Source organism: Mixophyes fleayi, chromosome 1, assembly GCF_038048845.1.
Source record: "Mixophyes fleayi isolate aMixFle1 chromosome 1, aMixFle1.hap1, whole genome shotgun sequence".
Taxonomy (NCBI): domain Eukaryota; kingdom Metazoa; phylum Chordata; class Amphibia; order Anura; family Limnodynastidae; genus Mixophyes; species Mixophyes fleayi.
In genome coordinates, this window is record NC_134402.1 from 307,188,012 (window position 1) to 307,212,307 (window position 24,296).

Sequence of the window (24,296 nt, forward strand, 5' to 3'; positions counted from 1 at the left end):
AGCACTCACCAGGCACCTAGGATGTCCTGCAGCAGCACTCACCAGGCACTTAGGATGTCCTGCAGCACCACTCACCAGGCACCTAGGATGTCCTGCAGCAGCACTCACCAGGCACCTAGGATGTCCTGCAGCAGCACTCACCAGGCACCTAGGATGTCCTGCAGCAGCACTCACCAGGCACCTAGGATGTCCTGCAGCACCACTCACCAGGCACCTAGGATTTCCTGCAGCACCACTCACCAGGCACCTAGGATGTCCTGCAGCAGCACTCACCAGGCACCTAGGATGTCCTGCAGCAGCACTCACCAGGCACCTAGGATGTCCTGCAGCAGCACTCACCAGGCACTTAGGATGTCCTGCAGCACCACTCACCAGGCACCTAGGATGTCCTGCAGCACCACTCACCAGGCACCTAGGATGTCCTGCAGCACCACTCACCAGGCACCTAGGATGTCCTGCAGCAGCACTCACCAGGCACCTAGGATGTCCTGCAGCACCACTCACCAGGCACCTAGGATGTCCTGCAGCAGCACTCACCAGGCACCTAGGATGTCCTGCAGCAGCACTCACCAGGCACCTAGGATGTCCTGCAGCACCACTCACCAGGCACCTAGGATGTCCTGCAGCAGCACTCACCAGGCACCTAGGATGTCCTGCAGCACCACTCACCAGGCACCTAGGATGTCCTGCAGCAGCACTCACCAGGCACCTAGGATGTCCTGCAGCACCACTCACCAGGCACCTAGGATGTCCTGCAGCAGCACTCGCCAGTGGTGCCTGGCCTGGAGCTTTCTTGAGACCTCCTAGTGTAAGTCCATGCTGAGATGGTTCTATCTGACTGGAAAACTGTAGGAGTCCATCCAATGAAGTGCAGTATTTGAAGCTGCATCTTCTAATTAGCATGAGAAGAACACTAGGAGGGTAGTACTATTAGGGGTAGTCAAGTGCAAACGTAAAAAAATGGAGAGAAACACTTTATATTTGTGTTACACTTGCATCTTGCAAACTCCAAAGAAAATGTATGCTTTATATTCCTCAGTAGACAGAAATGACCTACGTTATTTGTGAACAAATATAAAGGTTTCCTCATGTAGCCAAATACAAATTACTCTTGTATATGATTTTTTTCTGTTTTATTCAAATAGTTGCTAAGAAAAATAAATGTTTACACCAGTCGCACACTAGTCCTGAATGATTACAACATCATCATCGTCCTCTTCTTCTTCATCAAGACATACCTCCACCTCGGCAGGTTTATTAGATTTGGAACAGAACCAGTCCTGGACCTGCTGCCGGCTTAAGCCAGACTCTGTAACCAGTGATTCCAAGTCTACCTCCTGCAAACGATAATTAGTACACCAGTACTTTTCTAGCACATCATAGTTTTTTTGAAAGGTAGTGCATTGAATGTGGTTTTGTGGAAGAGACTCTGGTTTTGTACAGTTTATTACGAGAGGCTTTGCATTTGAAATGTTACATGTAGATTTAGATGTCCCAGAAGCAGTTTCATAGTTATTATGAATTTCTGGTACTTTTTCCATACTTTTTTCCGAACACTGGCTAAATGATGCTGTTAATTTAATCACTGGCCTCTGCACAACAGAAGAGGTCAATGCGTGTGTTACCGACGTTGTCAATGCCTGAATTGTAGTTCTGGACTCTGATTCTGGCGCTCGTAACTCTGGAGACAATGTTTGGACTCCAGTATATTCTCCAGATGTTGGTTCACCATGTCTTCCATTTTGATTAATAAGATGTTGTGGTTCATCTAACCAGCTGGGGCGTTCTTGGGCACTGTCTCGGAACCACTTAAGCTGGCCATGTTTAAGTGCATAGCGCGTATCTCCAAACCATTGTATAATCTCTGATCTTGGCAGTCCAGAAATCTCTTCCAGCATCTTGTAGTCTTCGCGGCGGGCCCATTGGCAGTGCAAAAAAAATGATTTCAGAATGGTCAACTGTTCTTTTGTTTTGCGTTGGCGTCGCATGACTGGCATGTAGTCTTCTCTTCTGAGGATTCCATCAGCTTGCAATCCTTTGCAATCATCCATATTCCTGGATGTAGGCCACCCACTCCTATAGAGCTCCTCTTCAGAGGAAAGGCATGACACAGCTGAGGTAATTTCTGTCCTATCAGCTCCCAACATCTGGCTTGTAACAGGATGCTTGACAGAGTTCCAAAATATCTGCTCTGGTTCAGAGTTAAGATTTGAGGCTGTTGCACAGTGTCTATAAGTACCTGGAATGTCCCAGCTGGGAGACTGTATTCTATGTTCATTGGGGAGGTTGGTTGCAGTTTGTTGTTCTCTGTCTGACTCCATACAGTTTAACCTTAATTTCTTGGTCTCTGGTGCAGCATCACCTGAGGGTGAACAAGGAGAGTGAGGTAATATTTCTGGCCCTGCACCACTCTTTGGGGCAGGAATGGGAAGTTTTTCCAAGTTCTTAAACATATTCGATTTCTTTGCCAGAGCCACCAGAGGTTTAAAATGTAGCTGGTCCTGATTATAGAGGAGACGGGAACGCGTCTCCTCTATCTCCTCGGATGACCAGCTGATACCACAACGAATTCGCTGTACCATGAACCAGGTTTTCACCTTTTCCATTTGAAGTCCATACCGTAGGCAGAGTAAGGCAATCTCTGGCATGCTAGGATATGGAAAGTAGCTGAAGGTGTGGATGAGCTGAGGGTGATCATCCAACTCATGAGTCAGCTCTGCCTGAGTCCAAATCAGCTGAAGATCATCAGAAATAGGAGGTAGACACACAAGTCCTGGAGTGACTTCTGGGTACACACCAGCAGCTTTGGTAGTGGTGGGAGACATTATCCAATGGGTAGTAGCATAAGTCAGGTTGCAGTTTTCATCTGTGGCCACTTTGTGTGAAGAGAAACCAAAAACTCTTTATTGGCTTACTGGATCTTCTGCAGAAATAGAGATGATTGTGTTAAAGTATAAAAATAAAGTCAAGCACAATATAATTTTATCAACAGGCGTTCAGTTAAAGTAGAAGTATTCAAAGTTCATATAATAAGTGTATGGGTATGTGTATATGCCTATAAACATTATGTTTACAGTAACTGAATATTATGAAACCAAAGCCACACATCTGCTGAGAGACAGGGGCGCGGAGATCAAGTACAGTAATGGGACATGGATACATAAGATGACCAAGTTGTTTACTAGGTTTTTATTTATTGCTACTAATTATTTACTGCTTTATTCATGATTTCTTTTCCTTTGATTAGCTGACCAATTAGCACATCTGTAGTGTATTCCTAAATTAGACTGACTACATCTTAGCTTCATTCTATGGGGAGACGTATGTGGGGTTAGACGTGTGTGATTTCTCACAAAGTGGACGAAAATGCACAGTTAGACAACACAGTTGGACAAACATTGGACTACATTTGACTTGCTTTTACTCCCAGCAATAAGCAACATCTGCCACAGCCTATTTCTGCACTACTTGTCTATTTATATGGAATACTGCTAAGAGGTAATTCTTAAAATACCCTTGCTTTTTGCTTTTACCCCTTTTATCACAATGTTTCACAAATTGCTTTTCTTAGTCTCATTTCATGGCATGATCTTTAGGACTGTGTCATCTTTCACCCCTCCACCAACACACAAATTTGTTCATATTGCACCTGCATTACTCCACTCACCTCTATTTAACACCCATGAACTGTTGTCCTATTTATTATCTCTAACAAGTACAGCCTCCACCTGTCGCCAGAAAATAAAAGGCCACACATCTTACAATCCCCTTGCCTATCTTTCGCTCACTCTGCTTCTATTAGCTGGTGATATATCACCTAATCCAGGTCCCCCACACTCCTCACACACACATACATCAGAACACTACCGTTCTATAGCAAACCTCAAACATATCACCTGTCTCCCCTCTCTTCCCAAGTCCTTTAAATGTGCCCTTTGGAATGCACGCTCTGTTTGTAACAAACTTACCTCCGTTCATGATCTCTTCCTCTCAAAAAACCTCAACCTTCTGGCAATAACAGAAACATGGCTTATGCAATCAGACACTGCCTCACCTGCAGCACTTTCACATGGTGGCCTCCATCTCACCCACACCTCCAGACCTGAAGGCAGACAAGGAGGTGGGGTTGGACTACTTCTCTCCCCACAGTGCACATACACAGTTCTACCAAATGTCCCATCACTCACGTTCACATCTTTTGAAGTACATGCTATTCGCATTTTTAATCCATTCTCCCTACGTGTTGCGGTGATCTATCGTCCCCCTGGAGCACACCAACAATTTATTGAGGATTTCTCTGCATGGCTCCCTCACTTCTTATCTTCAGACATCCCCACCATCATCATGGGTGACTTCAACATCCCCATTGATAACCCACCTTCCAAAGCTGCTTCCAAACTACTCTCTCTAACATCCTCACTTGACCTCTCCCAGTGGATTGAATCATCTACTCATAAGGATGGCCACTGCCTTGATCTTGTTTTCTCTAGACTATGCTCAGTTTCTAATTTTATTAATACACCCTTCCCCCTCTCGGATCATCACCTTATCAGCTACACTCTCACCCCCACTGCTCTAACCTCTCTACTGTCTGACTCAACCAAGCCTCCTCATACTCGTAGAAATCTTAATTCTATTAATCTTCAACAATTTTCCACCTCTCTCCAACACCTTCTCTCCCCTATCTCTACATTCTCATCCCCTGAGATGGCAGTACCTCATTTTCACCTAACCTTAGCAACGGCCCTTGATCAAGTGGCTCCAGCGACACTTCATACTACACGTCGACTTCGATGTCAACCGTGGCACACCAAAGCAACACGAAATCTTCAAAAACTGTCCCGTAAAGCAGAACGTCACTGGCGTAAATCTCGAAGCTCTAATGACTTCTTCACATATACTTCTGTCTACCACTCCTATCGAAATGCTCTGGACACTGCAAAACAAACATACTTTCAATCTCTTATCTATGCTCAGGCTTCTAACCCCAAACGCCTTTTCAATACATTTAATCATCTTCTCAATCCTCCCACCCCGAACCCTCCATCTACTATCAGTGCTCAGGATCTTGCTTCCTACTTCAAGGACAAGATTGACAAGATCAGACTAGAAATGGTATCCTCTTCCTCAACAAGCCATCAGCTCATTTCCTTCCCACTACCCTCTGACACCCTTTCTTCATTTGACCCCACAAATGAAGAGGAAATTTCTACGCTCTTCTTATCTTCCTACTCTACCTCCTGTCCTCTTGATCCTATTCCCTCGCAAATTGGTAGATCCCTGTCTTCTGTGCTCATTTCACCTCTAACTCAAATCTGTAATCTCTCACTCTCTACTGGCATCTTTCCATCACTATACAAGCATGCAGTGATTACTCCTATTCTAAAAAAACAAAACTCCGACCCAAACTCTCTCTCAAATTACCGTCCCATCTCTCAGCTCCCTTGCCCCTCCAAGCTTCTAGAGAGACTTGCCTACACTCGCCTCACACGCTTTCTTTCCGCAAACAACCTGTTGGATCCTCTTCAGTCTGGCTTTCGTTCTCAACACTCCACAGAGACTGCGCTGACCAAGGTTGTTAATGATCTGATCACTGCTAAGACTGAACGCCATTACTCTCTCCTAATTCTCCTTGATCTCTCGGCTGCATTTGACACCGTTGACCACTCTCTTCTCATACAAACACTGCAATCCCTAGGTCTTCAAGACACAGTTCTATCCTGGTTCTCATCTTACCTTTCTAATCGCTCTTTCACTGTTAATTTCTCTGGAGCCACCTCTGCTCCGCTTCCCCTATCAGTTGGAGTACCACAAGGCTCGGTGCTAGGTCCTCTGCTGTTCTCTATCTATACCGCTTCTCTTGGAAATCTAATAAGTTCCTTTGGCTTTCAGTATCATCTCTATGCGGATGATACCCAAATCTATCTATCCTCTCCTGATATCTCGACATCTGTGTTGTCCCGTGTAACTGACTGTCTTTCTGCCATTTCATCTTGGATGGCCTCTCGTCAACTCAAACTTAATCTTTCTAAAACAGAGTTAATAATATTCCCACCCGCCAACAAGAGCATACCTGACATTTCTATCTCTGTTGATAACATGACCATAAATCCCACCCCACAAGCTCGCTGCCTAGGTGTAATCCTTGATTCACGCCTATCCTTTGTTCCCACATTGACTCTATATCTAAATCATGTTACATACATCTAAAGAACATTTCCAGAATCCGCACATATCTCACACAAGACACTGCTAAAACCTTAATTCATGCACTAATCATCTCCCGCATTGACTATTGCAATTCCCTCCTTACTGGTCTTCCCAAAAACAGACTCAAACCCCTAAAATCTATTTTACATGCTTCGGCAAGACTGATTTTCCTTGCAAATAGCTATTCCTCTGTTGAATCACTCTGTATGTCTCTACACTGGCTGCCTGTCTTCTACCGAATCCAATATAAAATACTTTTACTAACCTACAAGGCCATCAACAAAGCTGCACCAACATACATCTCCTCTCTTCTCTCAAAATATCTCCCAACTCGGCAACTCCGTTCTGCAAAAGATCTGCGTCTCTCATCCACCCTCATTACATCCTCCCATTCCCGGTTACAGGACTTTTTTCGGGCTGCACCCACTCTATGGAACTCTCTCCCTCGCACAATAAGACTCTCCTCTGTTCTACAAACTTTCAAGCGTTCTCTGAAAACCTACCTATTCAGACAAGCTTATAATATTCCTCAACCACCATCTTAACCTCACTACCTTTAGCCTGTTACACAATTTCACACAAGACAACTACCCCCGGAATAACATTGTTGTGTGACAGGATCATTTAGCTTATGAGTCACCCTACCTTTGCAGTCTGGCTGGGCCAAGATGCAAAATGTATACTTAACCTCATGTGTCAATCTCCCATTGTCCCATAGATTGTAAGCTTGCGAGCAGGGCCTTCTCACCTCTTTGTCTGTTTTACCCAGTTTGTTTATTAGTTTATTACGTTTGTCCCCAATTGTAAAGCGCTACGGAATATGTTGGCGCTATATAAATAAATGATGATGATGATGATGATTGTTATAATTTACATTGCATGTGCTTATTGTAGGTGTTTTCAATTAACTGGTGTATTTTCTGCAGCAATTCAGATCAAACAAGGACATACTATATTGGGCATTTTTAACAAACTAGATGCAAAGCTGCCCATTGTGAAAAATTCCATCTTTCCCCCAAACTTCTTCTGGTAGTCATTAAACTGTTTAGCAGAGTTCTTCAAGGTAACTTGAAAAAAAAAACAGTTGATCATAGCGTATATAAAACACTGAAATGTACCTTTTACCTTTCCATATTTGGCAATACATTCCATCATGGAAAATTAGTTATGTGACATAATTGTCATCACTATCCTTTAAATATATGTAAGATCATCACTTAATGCATGACATGGCCAAAAGTATTCGGTAACCTGAACCGCCACTCAGCTAATCACCAGTATTTCTCCACGGTGACCGCTTATTGTTGGCTAGTGGCCAGAGGGGGGAAGTTCCGGTCAATTCAGGTCATAGTCATTTAGAGGTGGACTGCAAACCTTCAATATACACTACATGGCCAGAAGTATGTGGACACCTGAACATTACTTCCATCTGTGTTTGCTGAACGTCTCAATCCAAAATCATGGACATCAATATGGAGTTGCCCCCCCCATCTTTACTGCTTTATATAATATACACTCTATTGGGAAGGCTTTCCACTAGAAACATGGCTGTGGGATTTACATAATAATTCCAGATGTTACAATGACTACAGAAGATCTAGCATCAACCCTGTAATCCAACCCAGTCCCCCATGTACAAGGTTTCTGTCACAGCATCTCACAATACAGCTTTAAGGGGTGCAGTATTCCATATATAATACACAAGAGAAGCTACTATGTATAAACTCTTGCAAATAATATCTGTGTAAATCTTCTGATATCATCACTCAGGATTCTATAGGAAAAGTAGTGAATTAATGGAATAACACACCCCTTAGAGCAAATTATTACAGAGAAGTCACTTTTGAGAGATATGACCTGTATGAGAGCACTTGGGCGGAGGTCCCAGGCCTTTGGTCATGGAACTGGTTTACGGTAGAAAGGTTCCTTATCCCCTATATTCTGCACACTGGATGCAAGCAATTATCTGTATTTGTTTTAATTCTCTGAAACTGATATTTTAAAATACACAAAAATACATTAGCTTAGTAAACATAGCATAGTGCCCAAAACTTCATTGACGCCTTGCAGTGCATGGTTTGTTTAGATTCACCTCCATAGCTGCAAAGTATCCCTGGAAATTATATTACAATGTTGGCAACTAAGCAGATAGTACTTAACAACATTACCCTCGCTTTCTACAACTGAATGTTTTTTCAGATACTGTGGTAATAATAATCTGCATTAAAAGTGACATTGTGATTGTTATGAATGGACAGTCTATAAACTATTAAGAAACAAAATCTGCCCACATACACATTGTTACAGACTGAACTTTACCTGTGTTCGTTTTTACTAGGGTAAAAGTACTACTAACAAACCACTGTATTGTGTAATATTGGACACCAAAGACACTTCTAATTATATATAATATAATCAGTGGCAATTTTATTACTGTACACCTGCTTGTTAATGCAAGCACCAGCCAATCATGTGGCAGCAAATCAATGCATAAAAGCATACAGACATGGTCAAGAGGTTTAGTCGTTGTTCCGCCAAAACACCAGAATAGGAAAGAAATGTAACCTAAGTATCTATGACCGTGCAATGATTGTTCGTGCCAGACGGGATGGTGCGAGTATCCCTGAAGTTACTGTTCTCCTGGGTTTTTCACGCACAACCGTCTCTAGAACAGTTGGGCCACCAGCGACTGGCCGAGCCTTCACCGAGCTCTCCAGCCGTCTGCTCCCAATCTAATAAGTACGGGACAGCCAACTTCTGCATCATGGTCACGTGGCATACCTGGAGGAGGGAATGCACGGTGCTCACCCTCCTACCTCCGTGCGGCCCCCTTGAAGGCCTTCGCCTCATTCATGTTGCTCACTGCTCTAGTTTACAAAGAATGTTGCACAAAACAAAAAACAACCAGTGAGCAGCGATTCTGTGGGTGAAAATTGTTAACGAGAGCGGTCAGAGTAGAATGGTCAGACTGGTTCAAGTCTGACATGAACGAGACAGCAACTCAAATAACCATGCGTTACATCAGTGGCATGCGAAACAGCATCTCTGAACGCACAGCACTTAGATTCTTGAGGTAGAGTAGATGGACTACAGCAGCAGAATAGCTACAGTGGGCACAGGCTCACTAAAACTAGTTGGAAAAACGTTTGATCTGACGAATGTTGATTTCTGCTGTGACATGCAGATGGTACAATCAGAATTTAGCATCATGTCAATTGTCAAAAGACTGGTGGTGGTGTAATGCTGTGTGTAATGTTTTCTTTGTACACAATCCTCTGAGAGGATTCCTATTTTATCCAGTACCATCAGAGTGACTGCTAATCTTGGCCCAGATTTACTGAATATTCGGTACGAGCACTACATATCTGTGGAGAGTGTCATATATCACTTTTAATTAGAGATGGTCACTGACCCCCGTGTTTTGGTTTTGGATTCGGTTTTGGATCTGGATTACCGTTGTGTTTTGGTTTTGGTTTTGGTTTTGCAAAACTGCCATTGCGTGTTTTGGTTTTGGTTTTGGTTTTGTTTGGTTTTGTTTTGCTATTTTTTTGGAAAATCCATGTTTTTGGGCCTAAATTAACCCAATTTAGTGCTCCAACTGTTTTAGAGACAAGTAATCTAATTGTTGAGGTAATAAATCATCCAAAAAAACAGTTTAATTCTTCGTTGGTAGGCCTATTCTACACACAAAACAGATTGTCTTCCTCTCCATCTATGCATATTGGCAATGCAGCCATCGTCTTTGAATGTATATTACACCCTACACTTATAGTTAAATATGTAAAGAAATGGAAAAAGCCAGTTTGGTTTCTGTCTCTCAAGGCCCCCCTCCACTTGTATAAAATACCAAAAAATTCAGCCATTATAGACTGTACAATATTAATTGACATGGAGAAAGCCAGTTTGGTTTCTGTCTCTCTAGGCCCCCCTCCACTTGTATAAAATACTAAAAAATTCAGCCATTATAGACTGTACAATATTAATTGACATGGAGAAAGACAGTTTGGTTTCTGTCTCTCTAGGCCCCCCTCCACTTGTATAAAATACAAAAAAATCCAGCCGTTATAGACTGTACAATATTAATTGACATGGAGAAAGCCAGTTTGGTTTCTGTCTCTCTAGGCCCCCCTCCACTTGTATAAAATACTAATAAATTCAGCCGTTATATACTGTACAATATAAATTGAAATGGACAAAGGCAGTTTGGTATCTGTCTGCATCAGATCCTCTCTCCACTAGGAGTAAAATAGAAAACTAATCAGCCGTTATATAATCTAGAATATAAATAGAAATTGAGAAAGGCAATTTGGTATCTGTCTGCATCATAATCATCAACATCATCATTAGCGCCCTCGTCGCCTACACAAATCTCCCCCTCATCCTCTTCTAATTCCAAAGTGGCATCCTCAATTTGGGTATCACCGGCTACACTCGGGCTATTAAGGCACACATCAGCAGAATGCTCACGATTAGACATCCCACTGTTGGATGGACTCTCCACAGGGATTGTTGTCATTTGTGAATCAGAGCAAATATTCTCCTGTAATGCCTCACTGTTATCTTGCAGCTCGGCTTTGACGCGTAACAGTAGTTGTGCACCAATTGTAGGCTGGGTAACTTTTTGGGATCTGCCACTAATAGCCAAAGGTGAAAGCCTCATTCTCTCTTTGCCACTGCGTGTGTAGAATGGCATGCTTGCAATTTTTTTTTTATCGTCACTTAACTTTTGCTCAGTTACACTTCTTTTTCGCTTCAATACAGTAAATTTTTTTTTGGTTTTTGTTTTTTGCACTAATTTGAAAACACTCTGTTGTTTGACATCGCCTTGGCCAGATGACGTACTGGGAACACTAACATCAGGACTGGTGACAGAACCTGGTTGCTCATTTAGATCATATGTGGACTGCTTTGAATCCATTCTGAGCGCAAACCACTGGGGAGTGCTAAAAATTATTTAGTAGCTTCTGCTGACAGTTATGACTTTTGACAGCCAGAAATATTAATGCACAATTAGGGAGGACACCCCAAAAGCACTGAGGAGTGCTAAAAATTATTTAGTAGATACTGCTGACAGATATGACTTTTGACAGCCAGAAATATTAATGCACAATTAGGGAGGACACCCCAAAAACACTGAGGAGTGCTAAAAATTATTGAGTAGATACTGCTGACAGATATGACTTTTGACAGCCAGAAATATTAATGCACAATTAGGGAGGACACCCCAAAAACACTGAGGAGTGCTAAAAATTATTTAGTAGATACTGCTGACAGATATGACTTTTGACAGCCAGAAATATTAATGCACAATTAGGGAGGACACCCCAAAAACACTGAGGAGTGCTAAAAATTATTGAGTAGATACTGCTGACAGATATGACTTTTGACAGCCAGAAATATTAATGCACAATTAGGGAGGACACCCCAAAAACACTGAGGAGTGCTAAAAATTATTGAGTAGATACTGCTGACAGATATGACTTTTGACAGCCAGAAATATTAATGCACAATTAGGGAGGCCACCCCAAAAACACTGAGGAGTGCTAAAAATTATTGAGTAGATACTGCTGACAGATATGACTTTTGACAGCCAGAAATATTAATGCACAATTAGGGAGGACACCCCAAAAACACTGAGGAGTGCTAAAAATTATTGAGTAGATACTGCTGACAGATATGACTTTTGACAGCCAGAAATATTAATGCACAATTATGGGGGACACCCCAAAAACACTGAGGTGTGCTACAAATTATTGAGTAGATACTGCTGACAGATATGACTTTTGACAGCCAGAAATATTAATGCACAATTATGGGGGACACCCCAAAAGCGCTGGGGAGTGCCAAATATGAAGAAAAAATAATAAACCTCTATCCTCCTCTCTGCACTAGCGATTTTGGTTAGAGCAATTGCAAGAACAATATGGTATTCTCTGTCCCTGCTCTAATTAGCCTATGACTACACCCTGCTCTCTCCCTCTGTCAAATGGCGATGGATTGCTGTGGAGGCGTGTATTTATAAAGTTGAAGTATCGCGAGAACCGAGTCCCGAGATCCGACGACGTCACAATGACGTTCGGCCTCGATTTGGATTCGGAATGGGCGGGAGAGTACCGAGCTGCTCAGCTCGGTACTCGGATACCCAAAGTTCGGGTGGGTTCGGTTCTCGGAGAACCGGACCCGCCCATCTCTACTTTTAATACACTATGGTTGGCGCCCCCTGTCTTTTTGTATCTCATTTATTAGGAATGACACTTGCAGACAGGTGTTGAATGACTGGGGAGCTGCCTATTGGAAAATTTAAGTATATTCCTGTTTATTATTTGCACTTGGTGTCAATAAGCGCTTTATAGCTTAAAGACTTTTTGGGTGTCATATATATATATTTATTATTTTTTTCTATGTACATACATAAACAAACCTAAATAAAGCATTGAAAAGCTCAGCCATACATTGTTGTGCTTTGCCACACAGTAACTGCTATCTACTGCACATATCCTCCATCTCTCTCTCTATATAGCTATATATAGGTAGATAAATCTATCTAGAGATCGATAGATATATCTATATCACTCTCTCTCTCTATGTGTGTATATATATACACACACATGATATATACACATAGATATATAGATCTATATAGATATATTTTAGAGTTAGATACATATCTAGATCTAATATATACATATATATATATATATATATATATATATATATATATATATATATATATATAGATATATATAGATATATATAGATATATATATACACACACCATATATACTCGAGTATAAGCCGAGTTTTTCAGCACATTTTTTTGATCTCAAGTGCTGCAGATCCATCTGTTTATCGGCACATCCAATTACTATTTCAGTAGCAGTATTACTTTTTTGTTTTCACATACTGTTTGCTTGTTTTCACATACTGTTTTACTGTATACCACTGCATTTATCCAGTGTATTATCCATTTCCTTGCCCATCACCTTAACCTCCAATCCCTCTGCTTCTAATGAATGTGCATGGGGTCTCAGCTGAATGTATAAAAGTAAAGTAAAGTAAAAAAAATTACCAGTAGCTGCTGCATTTCCCACCCTAGGCTTATACTCGAGTCAATAAGTGTTCCCAGATTTTTGTGGTAAAATTAGGTGCCTCGGCTTATATTCGGGTCGACTTATACTCGAGTATATACCGTAGATATATATAGATATCTATCTATCTATCTATCGAGAGAGATCTTTATATATAATATATATATATATATATACACACACATAAACTTACATACACAACACCATATACATACACAGACATTATTTGCGCTTTTGAGTTGTAACTTGTATCTTGAAATTATCCTGGGCTGGGGCAAGTCTATTCTTTTTAAAAATATATTAAGAGTAATGTTATATCTTACCTACAAGTGCAACCAGCTTTCATGAATAAAGTGACATAAGTTGTGCATCACACTTTTTGCTTTCAATCATATTTAGCCACTACTCTTTGGTTATTCTGTAGTTAATGCACCGAATGTGCCAATACCCATTTTAATACCCACAGTTTATGTTTGATTAACAGGGTAAAGACTTCAGTACAGGTAGGGCTATGATTGCCCTAATATAACACAGAACCTGCAGACAAAAGTGCTACTTAGCTCTACAGTGGCCTTTGATTTTCCTTTGCTTCCTATGCTACATAATTAGCAAGTAAGGTTAAAAAAAAAAAAAAAAATACGAGTTCAACCTTTCATTAAAAATAAGCATTGATCCATGGGAAGGCAAAATAAACAAACTCAGTGTGACAGTTGTCAATGTAGCCTCACAGAGGGAGAAAGATTCTTTCTGAACATAAAGAACGGACAAATTCCCTTTATCAATTGTGTTTATCCTCTTACTTACCTGTTCTGGATGATCCTACTGCCAGTATTGTATCTTCCCTAGGATACACACTCTGTAAGTGCATTAAAGAGATGTGTCTGTAGTGGTTTATCACTATTGAGGGGTAGGGAAGATCCACAGCAACTTACAGCATGCATTGGAGATGCATGAAACACACACCACATATGGGAGAATATACGCATCCACCCCCAGCTCTTTAATGGGAGAACAAAAGGTTAACTCCACCTCTGGTGTCCACCCATTTAGTCTGTCAGGATCCTTTGTTTCCTGACCTCTTTCCTCAGATGAATGGGATTAACCACTCTTATGTTCAAGAAACCCAACACCCACTCTGTCCATCTCCTTTTTTTCTAATCGAAGTGTTGTACCATGTTAGCCATTGATATAAGTAGGAAAAAGTTCAAGATGTTCAAGTGATACCTTTTATTGTCTAGCTAAATAGATATAATTGAAAGCTTTAATCGCTACTTAGGATTCTTCGCTATCCAATAAAGGACATCACTAGAAATCCACTTTTTCCTATCATTGACCAAGATATATCTTTGTGGGGCATAATGAGCAAATGATTCAAGGGGTTTAAAAAAAAAAAAAAAAAAAAAATGTCCTTTCATAAGGAAAGCAGATCCACATACTAATAAGATAGGGATACAAACAGGACTGTTCCTTAGAATACCTGCACAAAATATGGCTAAAACATTAACAATCAGGCATAATTTGCATTTTATACTGCAGTTTGGTTTAAAAATACTATATAGAAGAGAGTAAAAGAGCTAAAAAAAAAAAAAAAAGATCCTGTTTGGGTCAGTTTTTTCGTTTCTATAAAGTATATCAATATTTAGCTGTTACTATGAACGGAAGGGCTTATACCCACTGGCGTTTGATTTGCATTTGAAAACACGTCGCACACATTTTATACTGCAGGTTTCCTATAATACTATGTTTTAGAGAGTAATAGAGCTAAATAAATCCAGGTTCCAGCTGTTTTTTGGTTTCTCAGTAAAAGATGAAACACATGAATATGGAGCTGTTATTATGACCTTAAGGGCTTATACAATCTGGCGTTTGATTTGCATTTAAAAACATATGTCAAACGCTTTTAACTAGTGTTTTTACAGTAGGTCATTGGAGGTCAGTCCATTGACCTCAATGCATTTAACTTGCATTAAACACACTGAATGGAGCAAGAATTGTTTGAAGAAACCAACGTACATGAACAAAAGTAAAAACACCTGTGAGTATGTGGACCATTGTCAGACCCATTTACATGCATTAAAAATGCTAGGAAACACATCTATTTTCACGTGAATGGGTATGAGGTTAATAAACAAATTACCTTCTAATTAAGAGAATAAAAATACAAATATGGTGTTTATAGGCATGTCGCTTCAGATTCTTTAGAGACGCAATCGTTTCTTTTTTTGTTTTCTATAAATTGAACATAACTTTTTTAATTCACCATCTTCATTTTTATATTTTACATATGTTTTGCTTCTTGCGTACCGTTCCATCTTAAACTGCCTTCCCCCCAACCCCAGCTAGCTCCACAACATAAAATCTGACTATTGTGCAGCATTGATCATAATAGAGGCCCTATTATGATCAATGCTTTCCTGGCCCTATTAAATGACATTATTGGATCCCCATCCCCCACCCATATCAGATATTTTCCGAGATCATTAAAGAGCAGCAATCGGGAGGTCTTAGTCAAATTTGGTTTCCAAGGCAACATTCTCCACTCAATATTTGCATTATACCAGGATCCAACAGCTAGGATTTATAGCAATGGAACTAGACAGGGGTGTCCTCTGTCCCCCGCTTATGTTTGCCCTTGCCATTGAATCTCTGGCCCAAACAGTTCGTTCTGCCTCTGACTTTCCAGGGCTCACGCTTTACTCAACCCCCCATAAATTATGTTTGTTTGCAGATGATGTATTTTTTTTTTGTTACCAGCCCAGAGACCTCGTTGGTGGCATTGCAACTCATCTTAGATCGATATAGTGCTGCTTCTTTTTATAAATTGAATGTCACTAAATCAGAAGCAATGCCTGTTAACATCCCCCCCTCCTCCTTGCATCATTGCAGCAACGGTTTCCTTTTGTGTGGGTTCAGACATCCTCACAATATCTGGGTATTCAGGTTACCCCTAAGATTGCTGATAATTTTGAAGCCAATTATGCCCCATTACTCCAACATCTTTTGTTACTAACCAAGAATTGGATCAACTACGAGGTCTCCTGGCTGGGTCGTATTGCTTCTTTTAAAATGATGTTGTTTCCGAAATTAATGTATATATTTCGTACTATTCCTTATGTAGCACCCGAACATTATATGGATCTTCTATACAAACTGATGTCATCTTATGTATGGAAACAAAAACGTCCCCTTCTGGCTTACCAACGTATGACTCTCCCCATGCAACAGGGGGGTCTGGCACTTCCCCACCTGGTCCTATACCAAGAGGCTTGCATTTTAACTTACCTCAGAGATTGGTTCCTCCCTCCTAATACTAAGCCATGGGTAGATCTAGAACAGGGCTCCTACTCGACCTTTCCCCTGGTAGACCTGTTGTGGACCCCTAAAAACATTCGTCCCTCTTCCCCTTGTCGCCTACTCTCCATCTCGTATGCGCTGCTGGTCTGGGACAGATTAATGAACCGTCATCCTGAATTATCATTACCAACTCGTAAAATATCTCCCTTCATGCCCTCTCTAAACTCATCCCAGACATTTACTCTACTTCATACCACATATTTAAATGCATCAATCACACAGAGATGCACGTTAAATTGATTAACAGATTATACCTCACCCCGGCCAGGCTCCATGTTATATGCCTTCAGAGACAAAATTATGCTGGCGTCAATGCGACCCAACAGCCAATATATTTCATGTGTTTTGGGCATGCCCTATCATACGTCCTCTCTGGCGAGAGGTCTTTGATTTTTGTTCCTCTGTTTTGGGCGGTCCTGTCGACATAGATCCAAGCCTGGCTCTACTTCCTATATATCCTTCCTCCATCTCTAAACAAGATAGATGTCTTCTGGGCCATATCCTGTTAGCAACCAGAGCAGCAATAGCCCAAAATTGGAAGGTTGCTACTCCTCCTACGCTATCTATTTCGAGATGGAGACGATCGATATGCCTTATTCTACCTCCGCTAGGGCCCCAATCATGAAGTGGCTAAAGTGGCACATATTTGTTACGGAAGGAGCCGGAGCGCCTGGTAGACCCCCTACCCCCTCTACTACCCATTCACCACAAGCTTTACTTGAAGTTCCACAGGTCGATCAGTAGGTTAATGGTTCCATTTTCTTCCTTTGGAAGGTCTATACTTCTTTATTTGGCTATGTCATATCTATTCTTGTTACTCAGGTCGAATAATGTTTTTATTCTTTGAGACTGTTTATTTCCATAAGCATATTATGTTATATTACAATACTCATTGAGCAACTACCCCTCCCTTTCTGGTGGGGGGTCCCTGTAGGTCCCTCCTCGTCCCCTTTCCTCTTCATTGTTTAACTCCCTTTTTATGTTCTGTATCCCATATTTATGAAACATTTTTTCAATAAAAACTTTATTGATGATAAAAAAAGAGCAGCAATCATCTACTGCTGTTCTCTGTGACCATCCACTACCACCATCATTGTATAGACAGGAACAGTGGCTGCTTTTTGTGGTTCCCCAAGTGCCAGCATGGGTATGCTGGTGCTTCTAGTACATAAGCGCAAGCATGCCCAAACACTTAATGGCAGCCTATGCATGCTGGGACCTGTAGTGCACCAGGGACAAAATGGATTTATATATATAAGTTAATACTACCCCACACCCACCGATCCAGGGGTTTAGGAAAAGCTATCATCATTGTAAAGAGTGCACTTAAAAACAGGGAGTGCATACATGCATCCGTCTAGGAAACTAGACAACCTATTACATCAAATGAGGCATTAATTATATTATTAACCAAAGTCTGGAATGTATAATAGTTATAAGGAGCTAGCACAATATAGAAAACGTTTTCACATTTTATTTAATAAATTAAAGTTGGGCAAGCAGTTGAAAAAGAGGGATTGTCACACTTTCTAAATAGCTGTCTCCACACAAGAATGGTGCCCCATCTGTAACGGTTGCCTTAACCTTAAGTGGTGACTGGTGTACAAATATGCACTTAATACTTTTATTTTCAAAATATGCATTTCTTTGGCGGTCATGATTAATTAGATCAGACTATAAATTAATAAAAACTTGTCTCCTTTTACAGAGAAGGGACTCCCCTCTTTCAAATATGGTTATCCCCATATATATATATATATATAGTGCAGAAATTTGTTTTCCACAAGAGCTGCAACCCTTGTATTTACAGGAATATTATGGGAGGGATAGGTTTGGTGATCAGGACTGATAACCAGGCAAGAAATAAAAAGAGGCTCCCTACTTTGAAAGAGGAGACTCCCAATTCTTTTTTAAATAACATGGGAGAGCAGGTTTGTGGCTCTTAAACAAAGAGCCCAATCCTTCCAGCTAAAAACATTTTATATATATTTTCCTTTTTTCAAATGATATTTAATAATAATTAAAACAAAAGAAAAAGAGGAACACCGTCATTTGAAAGAGGGGGCATCTGTCTTTAAAATGAGGGTGCTCTGATTATTTCAGACTTGAGATGGGATGAAAGCAGAGTTCTTTTAGAGCTCAAACCTCATTTACTTCAATGTTATATATTGCTAGGTGATCACAGACAATAACTAAACTGGAACAACCTCTTTTAAAAAAAGTGGACATCCATATTTCAAATTAGGGTGTCCCCAGTATATTTTGGAGCTGGAATAGCCCATTTACTCCTACCTATTTTATTATTTATTGCCTGCTGATAAAAAATAATCAACAGAGAATGATTAATCTGAAGCACTCCTGATAGAAGGTTACCCCCCTTCCCCAAGACTATTGAAACCATTGCTCATTGCCTATGGGGGGTACGCACACAGGTAATCTCTCTTCACTAAAAAAAAAACCAAATACTAGAACATTCAACTCCTAAATGTATACACATTATATGTATGTTACAACTGTGTAGCTTCTATATTAAACTTTTTAAGTTTTCGCGAAGCTACTCAGCTATTAGTATTCATGAGAGTTAACAGTCCATATACTGACAGGAGAATTATCAGTGTTCTCCCAAGAAACATCCTGCAGCCAACTTTCAGTACATTGCTGTGGATGGTTACATGAGATCAGTGTCACAAAATTTCTACCTACACCAGCAACTAATTTAAATAATGTATCGTGTGTAAAGTCATCAGTCAACCAGGAAGTGTACCACTATATTTTGCAATCTGGCCGTTCCACCCAATCAAAATGGTCACTAACTAAATTGTCTGGTGATCAAGCCAAATAATAAGGTTTGCATATGTGTGGTTAACTTTGTAACCAAGTATATATCAGCTAACAGTAGCTGATTATCAATTAACGATACTCATACGCGGATGGATCTGGTCATTCAGCCATCAGGATGAAAGAACGACTCACATTGGCCCAATTAGTGTAGTTGGCCAATAGCAGCCCACACATAAAAAGTCATGTTTCTCTACCAGTCATTTAGTTTTCCTTGAGATAGATCCACTTTGGAATACAGCTATTATTCCAGTTTTGGATGAATACTTTCATATAATTTTCATAAAAAAATAACAGAGGAAAGAGGTACTTGTACAAAATAATATTACTATGTTACTCATAGACAAGCACAATAAAGATTATAGGTGCCTGGTTGGATTTGATATGAAATGTCGACAATCACAATGTCAACACTCAAAATATTGACATACATCAATAGATGTAAAACTAAAACAGCAATGCATGTAAAACAAAACACACACACAAACAAAGACAATACATGTAATAAACAGTTAAAACAAAACAAAAAACAGAAACAAAACAAAAAAACAGAGTGCCCCCGCCCCCCTAAACAGCTTAAACAACTCTATTGTTGGTACTTGCAAAACTGGGAGGACAAATTTTACTATTACTAGCACTAGGCTTTGCCAACCTGGGCTGGAGGCCCTATAGTAGGGAAACCTGCAGCATGGGGTCCCCCTGCCATAATGCCAAACCAACCCCAGTGGCGGATTCAGGTGGGGTTGATTTCCCCAATCAGGTGGGGGGGGGGGGGGTGATTGCTGTTGGTGGCTGCACACTATGTGCAGGTTCGTTCGGCAGAAACAGGCAGGGAGAGTGTGCTGCCCGGCTGCTCTGATTGTGTTGCACACTCTCCCTGCCTGTCTCTGCCAAACGGACCTGCACATAGTGTGCAGCCTTAGCTGTCAAAAAGGGGGCAGGGACTAACTTGTGTGTGTGTTTTTGTAACATTTTTCCTTGGTGCACTATAGCAGACCCAGCAGGCCCTGGGTGCCAGGGCATGCTGGCACTTGTTGTTCTCCAAGTGCTAGTGCTAGTGCCAGCATGCCCTGGCAACCATTGGTATGCTGGCGCTTGTAGTACTATAAGTGCCAGCATGCCCAAACACTTAATGGTAGCCTGGGCATGCTGGGTCCTGTAGTGCACCAGGGACAAAATGAATCTCTACACTTAAACAATATTACCCTAAATCCACCGTCCCAAGTGTGTGGGAAGAGAATGTTGGCATTACAAACTTGTACACGTTTTACATGTCGACAATATGAACACGTAGACATAATGACAGTGGACATTAAACAGTGTTGACGTTATGACTATCGACACTTCACCTACATCCCGTCTGGTTTACTCCAAACCACCCACCGACCTGAAATAAAGATGTTTGCCTTTATATCATATGTAGGGGGGTATTCAATTGTTGCTCCGGACCACAAAAAAACGAGCGCGTTAAAACTATTACCGTTTATACGGTAAACTTGCGCGTAAAAAACGTTAATACGGTAGTTTACTCGCTGAATTTCATCTCGCAGCTCCAAATTCAGCGAGCAAATACCGTATAAACGGTAATAGTTTTAACGCGCTCGTTCTTCCGGCGGCCGGAGCAACAATTTAATACCCCCGTAAAGTCTACAAATTCATAGGGGCATATTCAATCAGCTGCGTTACTGTCAAAAGTAATGCAGCCTGCGCACTATTACCGTTACTACAGTAATTGCAACGCCGTCTTTTGACTCCCGGCTCCCTGAGCAGAAAACAGTGTTAAAATTACCGCATTAACAGTAATATGCTTAACGCTGTGCTGTGTCAGGGATCATTGAATCCCCCCCCCCCCCATAAAGTATTAATAATCTGAAATTAAATTAATACCCCACTGGGAAAAGTGTATATTATGAATAAAGAAATGCTGGACCCCAGCAGTCCACTCTATGCAGGGCTACCATAAGCTGTGTCAGAAAGCGAGCCCAGAGCATGATAAACCAGTTGTGGGTGAGGAAGTGTGACAAAACAAGGAGGATAAATATTAAATAGGAATGAAGGGAAAACAATGTAACCTGGACAGAGAATTTGCCCTGAGGGTAACGCCAATTATAGGGGGTAGAAGAGAACAGGGACGTAAATTGAGCACAATAGTTAAGGGACATTAGAGAGGAAGAAATTACATTACAAAGATAGATTAAATAAATTGAATTAGAGAAGATACAGGACGGGATCTGGTATAGTGGTAGAACAACAGCACGTAAGAGACACACGTGGAATAAGAGAACACCGAGCGTGTAAATAAACAGCCGTGGACTGTACATAGGAGAAGCAGTGCTGACATACAGTGAGTGAGGTGCTGGAGGTGGGGGCAGTGCTGACATACAGTGAGTGAGGTGCTGGAGGTAGGGGCAGTGCTGACCTACAGTGAGTGAGGTGCTGGAGGTGGGGGCAGTGCTGACATACAGTGAGTGAGGTGCTGGAGGTGGGGGCAGTGCTGACATACAGTGAGTGAGGTGCTGGAGGTGGGGGCAGTGCTGACATACAGTGAGTGAGGTGCTGGAGGTGGGGGCAGTGCTGACATACAGTGAGTGAGGTGCTGGAGGTGGGGGCAGTGCTGACATACAGTGAGTGAGGTGCTGGAGGTGGGGGCAGTGCTGACATACAGTGAGTGAGGTGCTGGAGGTGGGGGCAGTGCTGACATACAGTGAGTGAGGTGCTGGAGGTGGGGGCAGTGCTGACATACAGTGAGTGAGGTGCTGGAGGTGGGGGCAGTGCTGACATACAGTGAGTGAGGTGCTGGAGGTGGGGGCAGTGCTGACATACAGTGAGTGAGGTGCTGGAGGTGGGGGCAGTGCTGACATACAGTGAGTGAGGTGCTGGAGGTGGGGGCAGTGCTGACATACAGTGAGTGAGGTGCTGGAGGTGGGGGCAGTGCTGACATACAGTGAGTGAGGTGCTGGAGGTGGGGGCAGTGCTGACATACAGTGAGTGAGGTGCTGGAGGTGGGGGCAGTGCTGACATACAGTGATCCTACATGCTCCACCTCATCTCTTACACTCCGCCAGGCTCACACAACATGACAGATACGACAACTCACATTGCGGGATGTTACATCTGCGCCGGGTCCGCAGCTCCCGGTACGGTAGATCAGCTGTGATGGTGTCCGCACGGGTCCGTGTTGTGCTGGTTGTCCCCGATGAGACCCGGGTCGGGTCGTTGCCAGGATTTCTCTCCAGCGATCTGGGTTCATAGATTGGTGCAAGGACAGGAAGGGAGGGACGTGTGCGCTGGGGGTGATTGGAGCTGGCTGCTGGGACGGAGGGAGGAGCCGGCGGCTGCACTGACAGCGGTCTGCATAGTTCCGTGGTGTACGGAGGTGCACACTGCCTGTGCTATAGGCAGTAGGTGTAGTAACACTTCATGGGCACCGAGGCAGGCAGGGAGATAGAGATTACCCGGGGAGACCTACCAGTGGTGTCACCGCCCATATGAGTGGCCAGATGAACCAGTGGGGGAGCGGGGCCTGGGGGGCGATCACTAGTCTCAGGCAGCACCATGTTAGGGGCGGCACAGAGGAGGTCTCATCTATAAATACAGAAGGGACTCGTGGTGACTCCAGCCTCTTGTGCTCTCCATGTAGGTGATTACAGTGATAGGAGCAGAGAGAGGAAGTATTCTGACCCTACTCACAGTGTTTGTCACCGCACTCATTCCAGTGGTCGAATGGAGTAGAAAGCATATTATGGTAAAACTCAGGGGCAGTGGGCATTTGCCCCCCGGGCTGGTCCCATAGTGAGTGACCTTCAGATGGGTTACTGGACTATGCATTTTTTTTTCTTTTAAAATGATGCTAATCGGCTGCCGAGACAAGTCTCGCCCCAGGGCTAAGATTTGCCAGCCAGTCCCCTGATAACACTGTTGCTGAATAAAATTGTGGTCTTTACCCAACCAGAATAAAAATATTTTTTTTCCCAAATTGCTTGTGTGATTGCTGTTCGCATACAAAAGGTATATGTTCCATGTTATTAAATGCGTTCACCTCTACTTAATTGCAACTTTCCCTTTTTCTCCTAAAATACTGCTTATTTATAAATGATTGTGGTTATATGTGCCAAAATAAAGACATACGATAGTTTAAAACATTGTTTATATTTACTAGTTTGGCAATGCAAGGTTTTACTTGATTCATTGTTAAGTCACTATTAGATATGTGAAAATTATCTTATCCACACATTACATAAGGTTTTATATGTATTTGTCAAGTTGGAAACCTGTAATCAAAACAGTTTGCCAAAAAAATTACTATTGTTAAGAGCTCTTTAATATCTTAAGTACATTGTCGCATTCAGCACAGTGGGCATATTTTTGGGTGAGGCAAATACAAGCAAGTGGCCTGGGCTCTTCTACCAGTATCCTGCAATTGGAACGTGTTTATAACGAAGACATTCTGGGTTTGCTTTGTTTATTGTGGGCAGGGTTTTACACAGCCAATGAAATATATGAAAATTGTTTATTTCAAAGAGCTATAAACAGACAGAACCCAGACCAATGTGAACCCAGCCCAATGTGACTAGTATTCAATGCACCGTGTATTCCTGTGACCTCTATGAAATAAAGAGAGCATTCTAGTAACATATACAACACAAAGATCATTCTGGTGACCAATATACAATAGAATAAGATTTCAAGTGTCTAATATATAATAAACAAACCACTCTAGTGACATTCATACACTATAGGGAGCAATCCAGTTAGCTATGAGGGTTTCCATGTTTTGTGTTGGTAATGATTTTCACTCATTTTTGC

At 41.7% G+C, this 24,296-nt stretch overlaps 1 protein-coding gene across 1 annotated transcript; it reads right to left on the reverse strand.

Moving 5' to 3' along the window:
• Positions 1–743: 743 nt before the first annotated feature.
• On the reverse strand, positions 744–22,771 carry HOMEZ (homeobox and leucine zipper encoding). Its single transcript, XM_075211186.1, has 2 exons — positions 22,588–22,771; positions 744–2,923 (listed from the first exon to the last, which is right to left on the reverse strand). Exon 2 carries the CDS (start codon positions 2,823–2,825, stop codon positions 1,182–1,184), a length of 1,644 nt encoding a protein of 547 aa, XP_075067287.1. The 5' UTR covers positions 2,826–2,923; positions 22,588–22,771; the 3' UTR covers positions 744–1,181.
• Between the last annotated feature and the right edge of the window lie 1,525 nt (positions 22,772–24,296).

Excerpts from the sequence above, each read along its gene's own strand:
- HOMEZ (XM_075211186.1), bottom strand. The coding sequence starts at position 2,825 with ATGTCTCCCACCACTACCAAAGCTGCTGGTGTGTACCCAGAAGTCACT.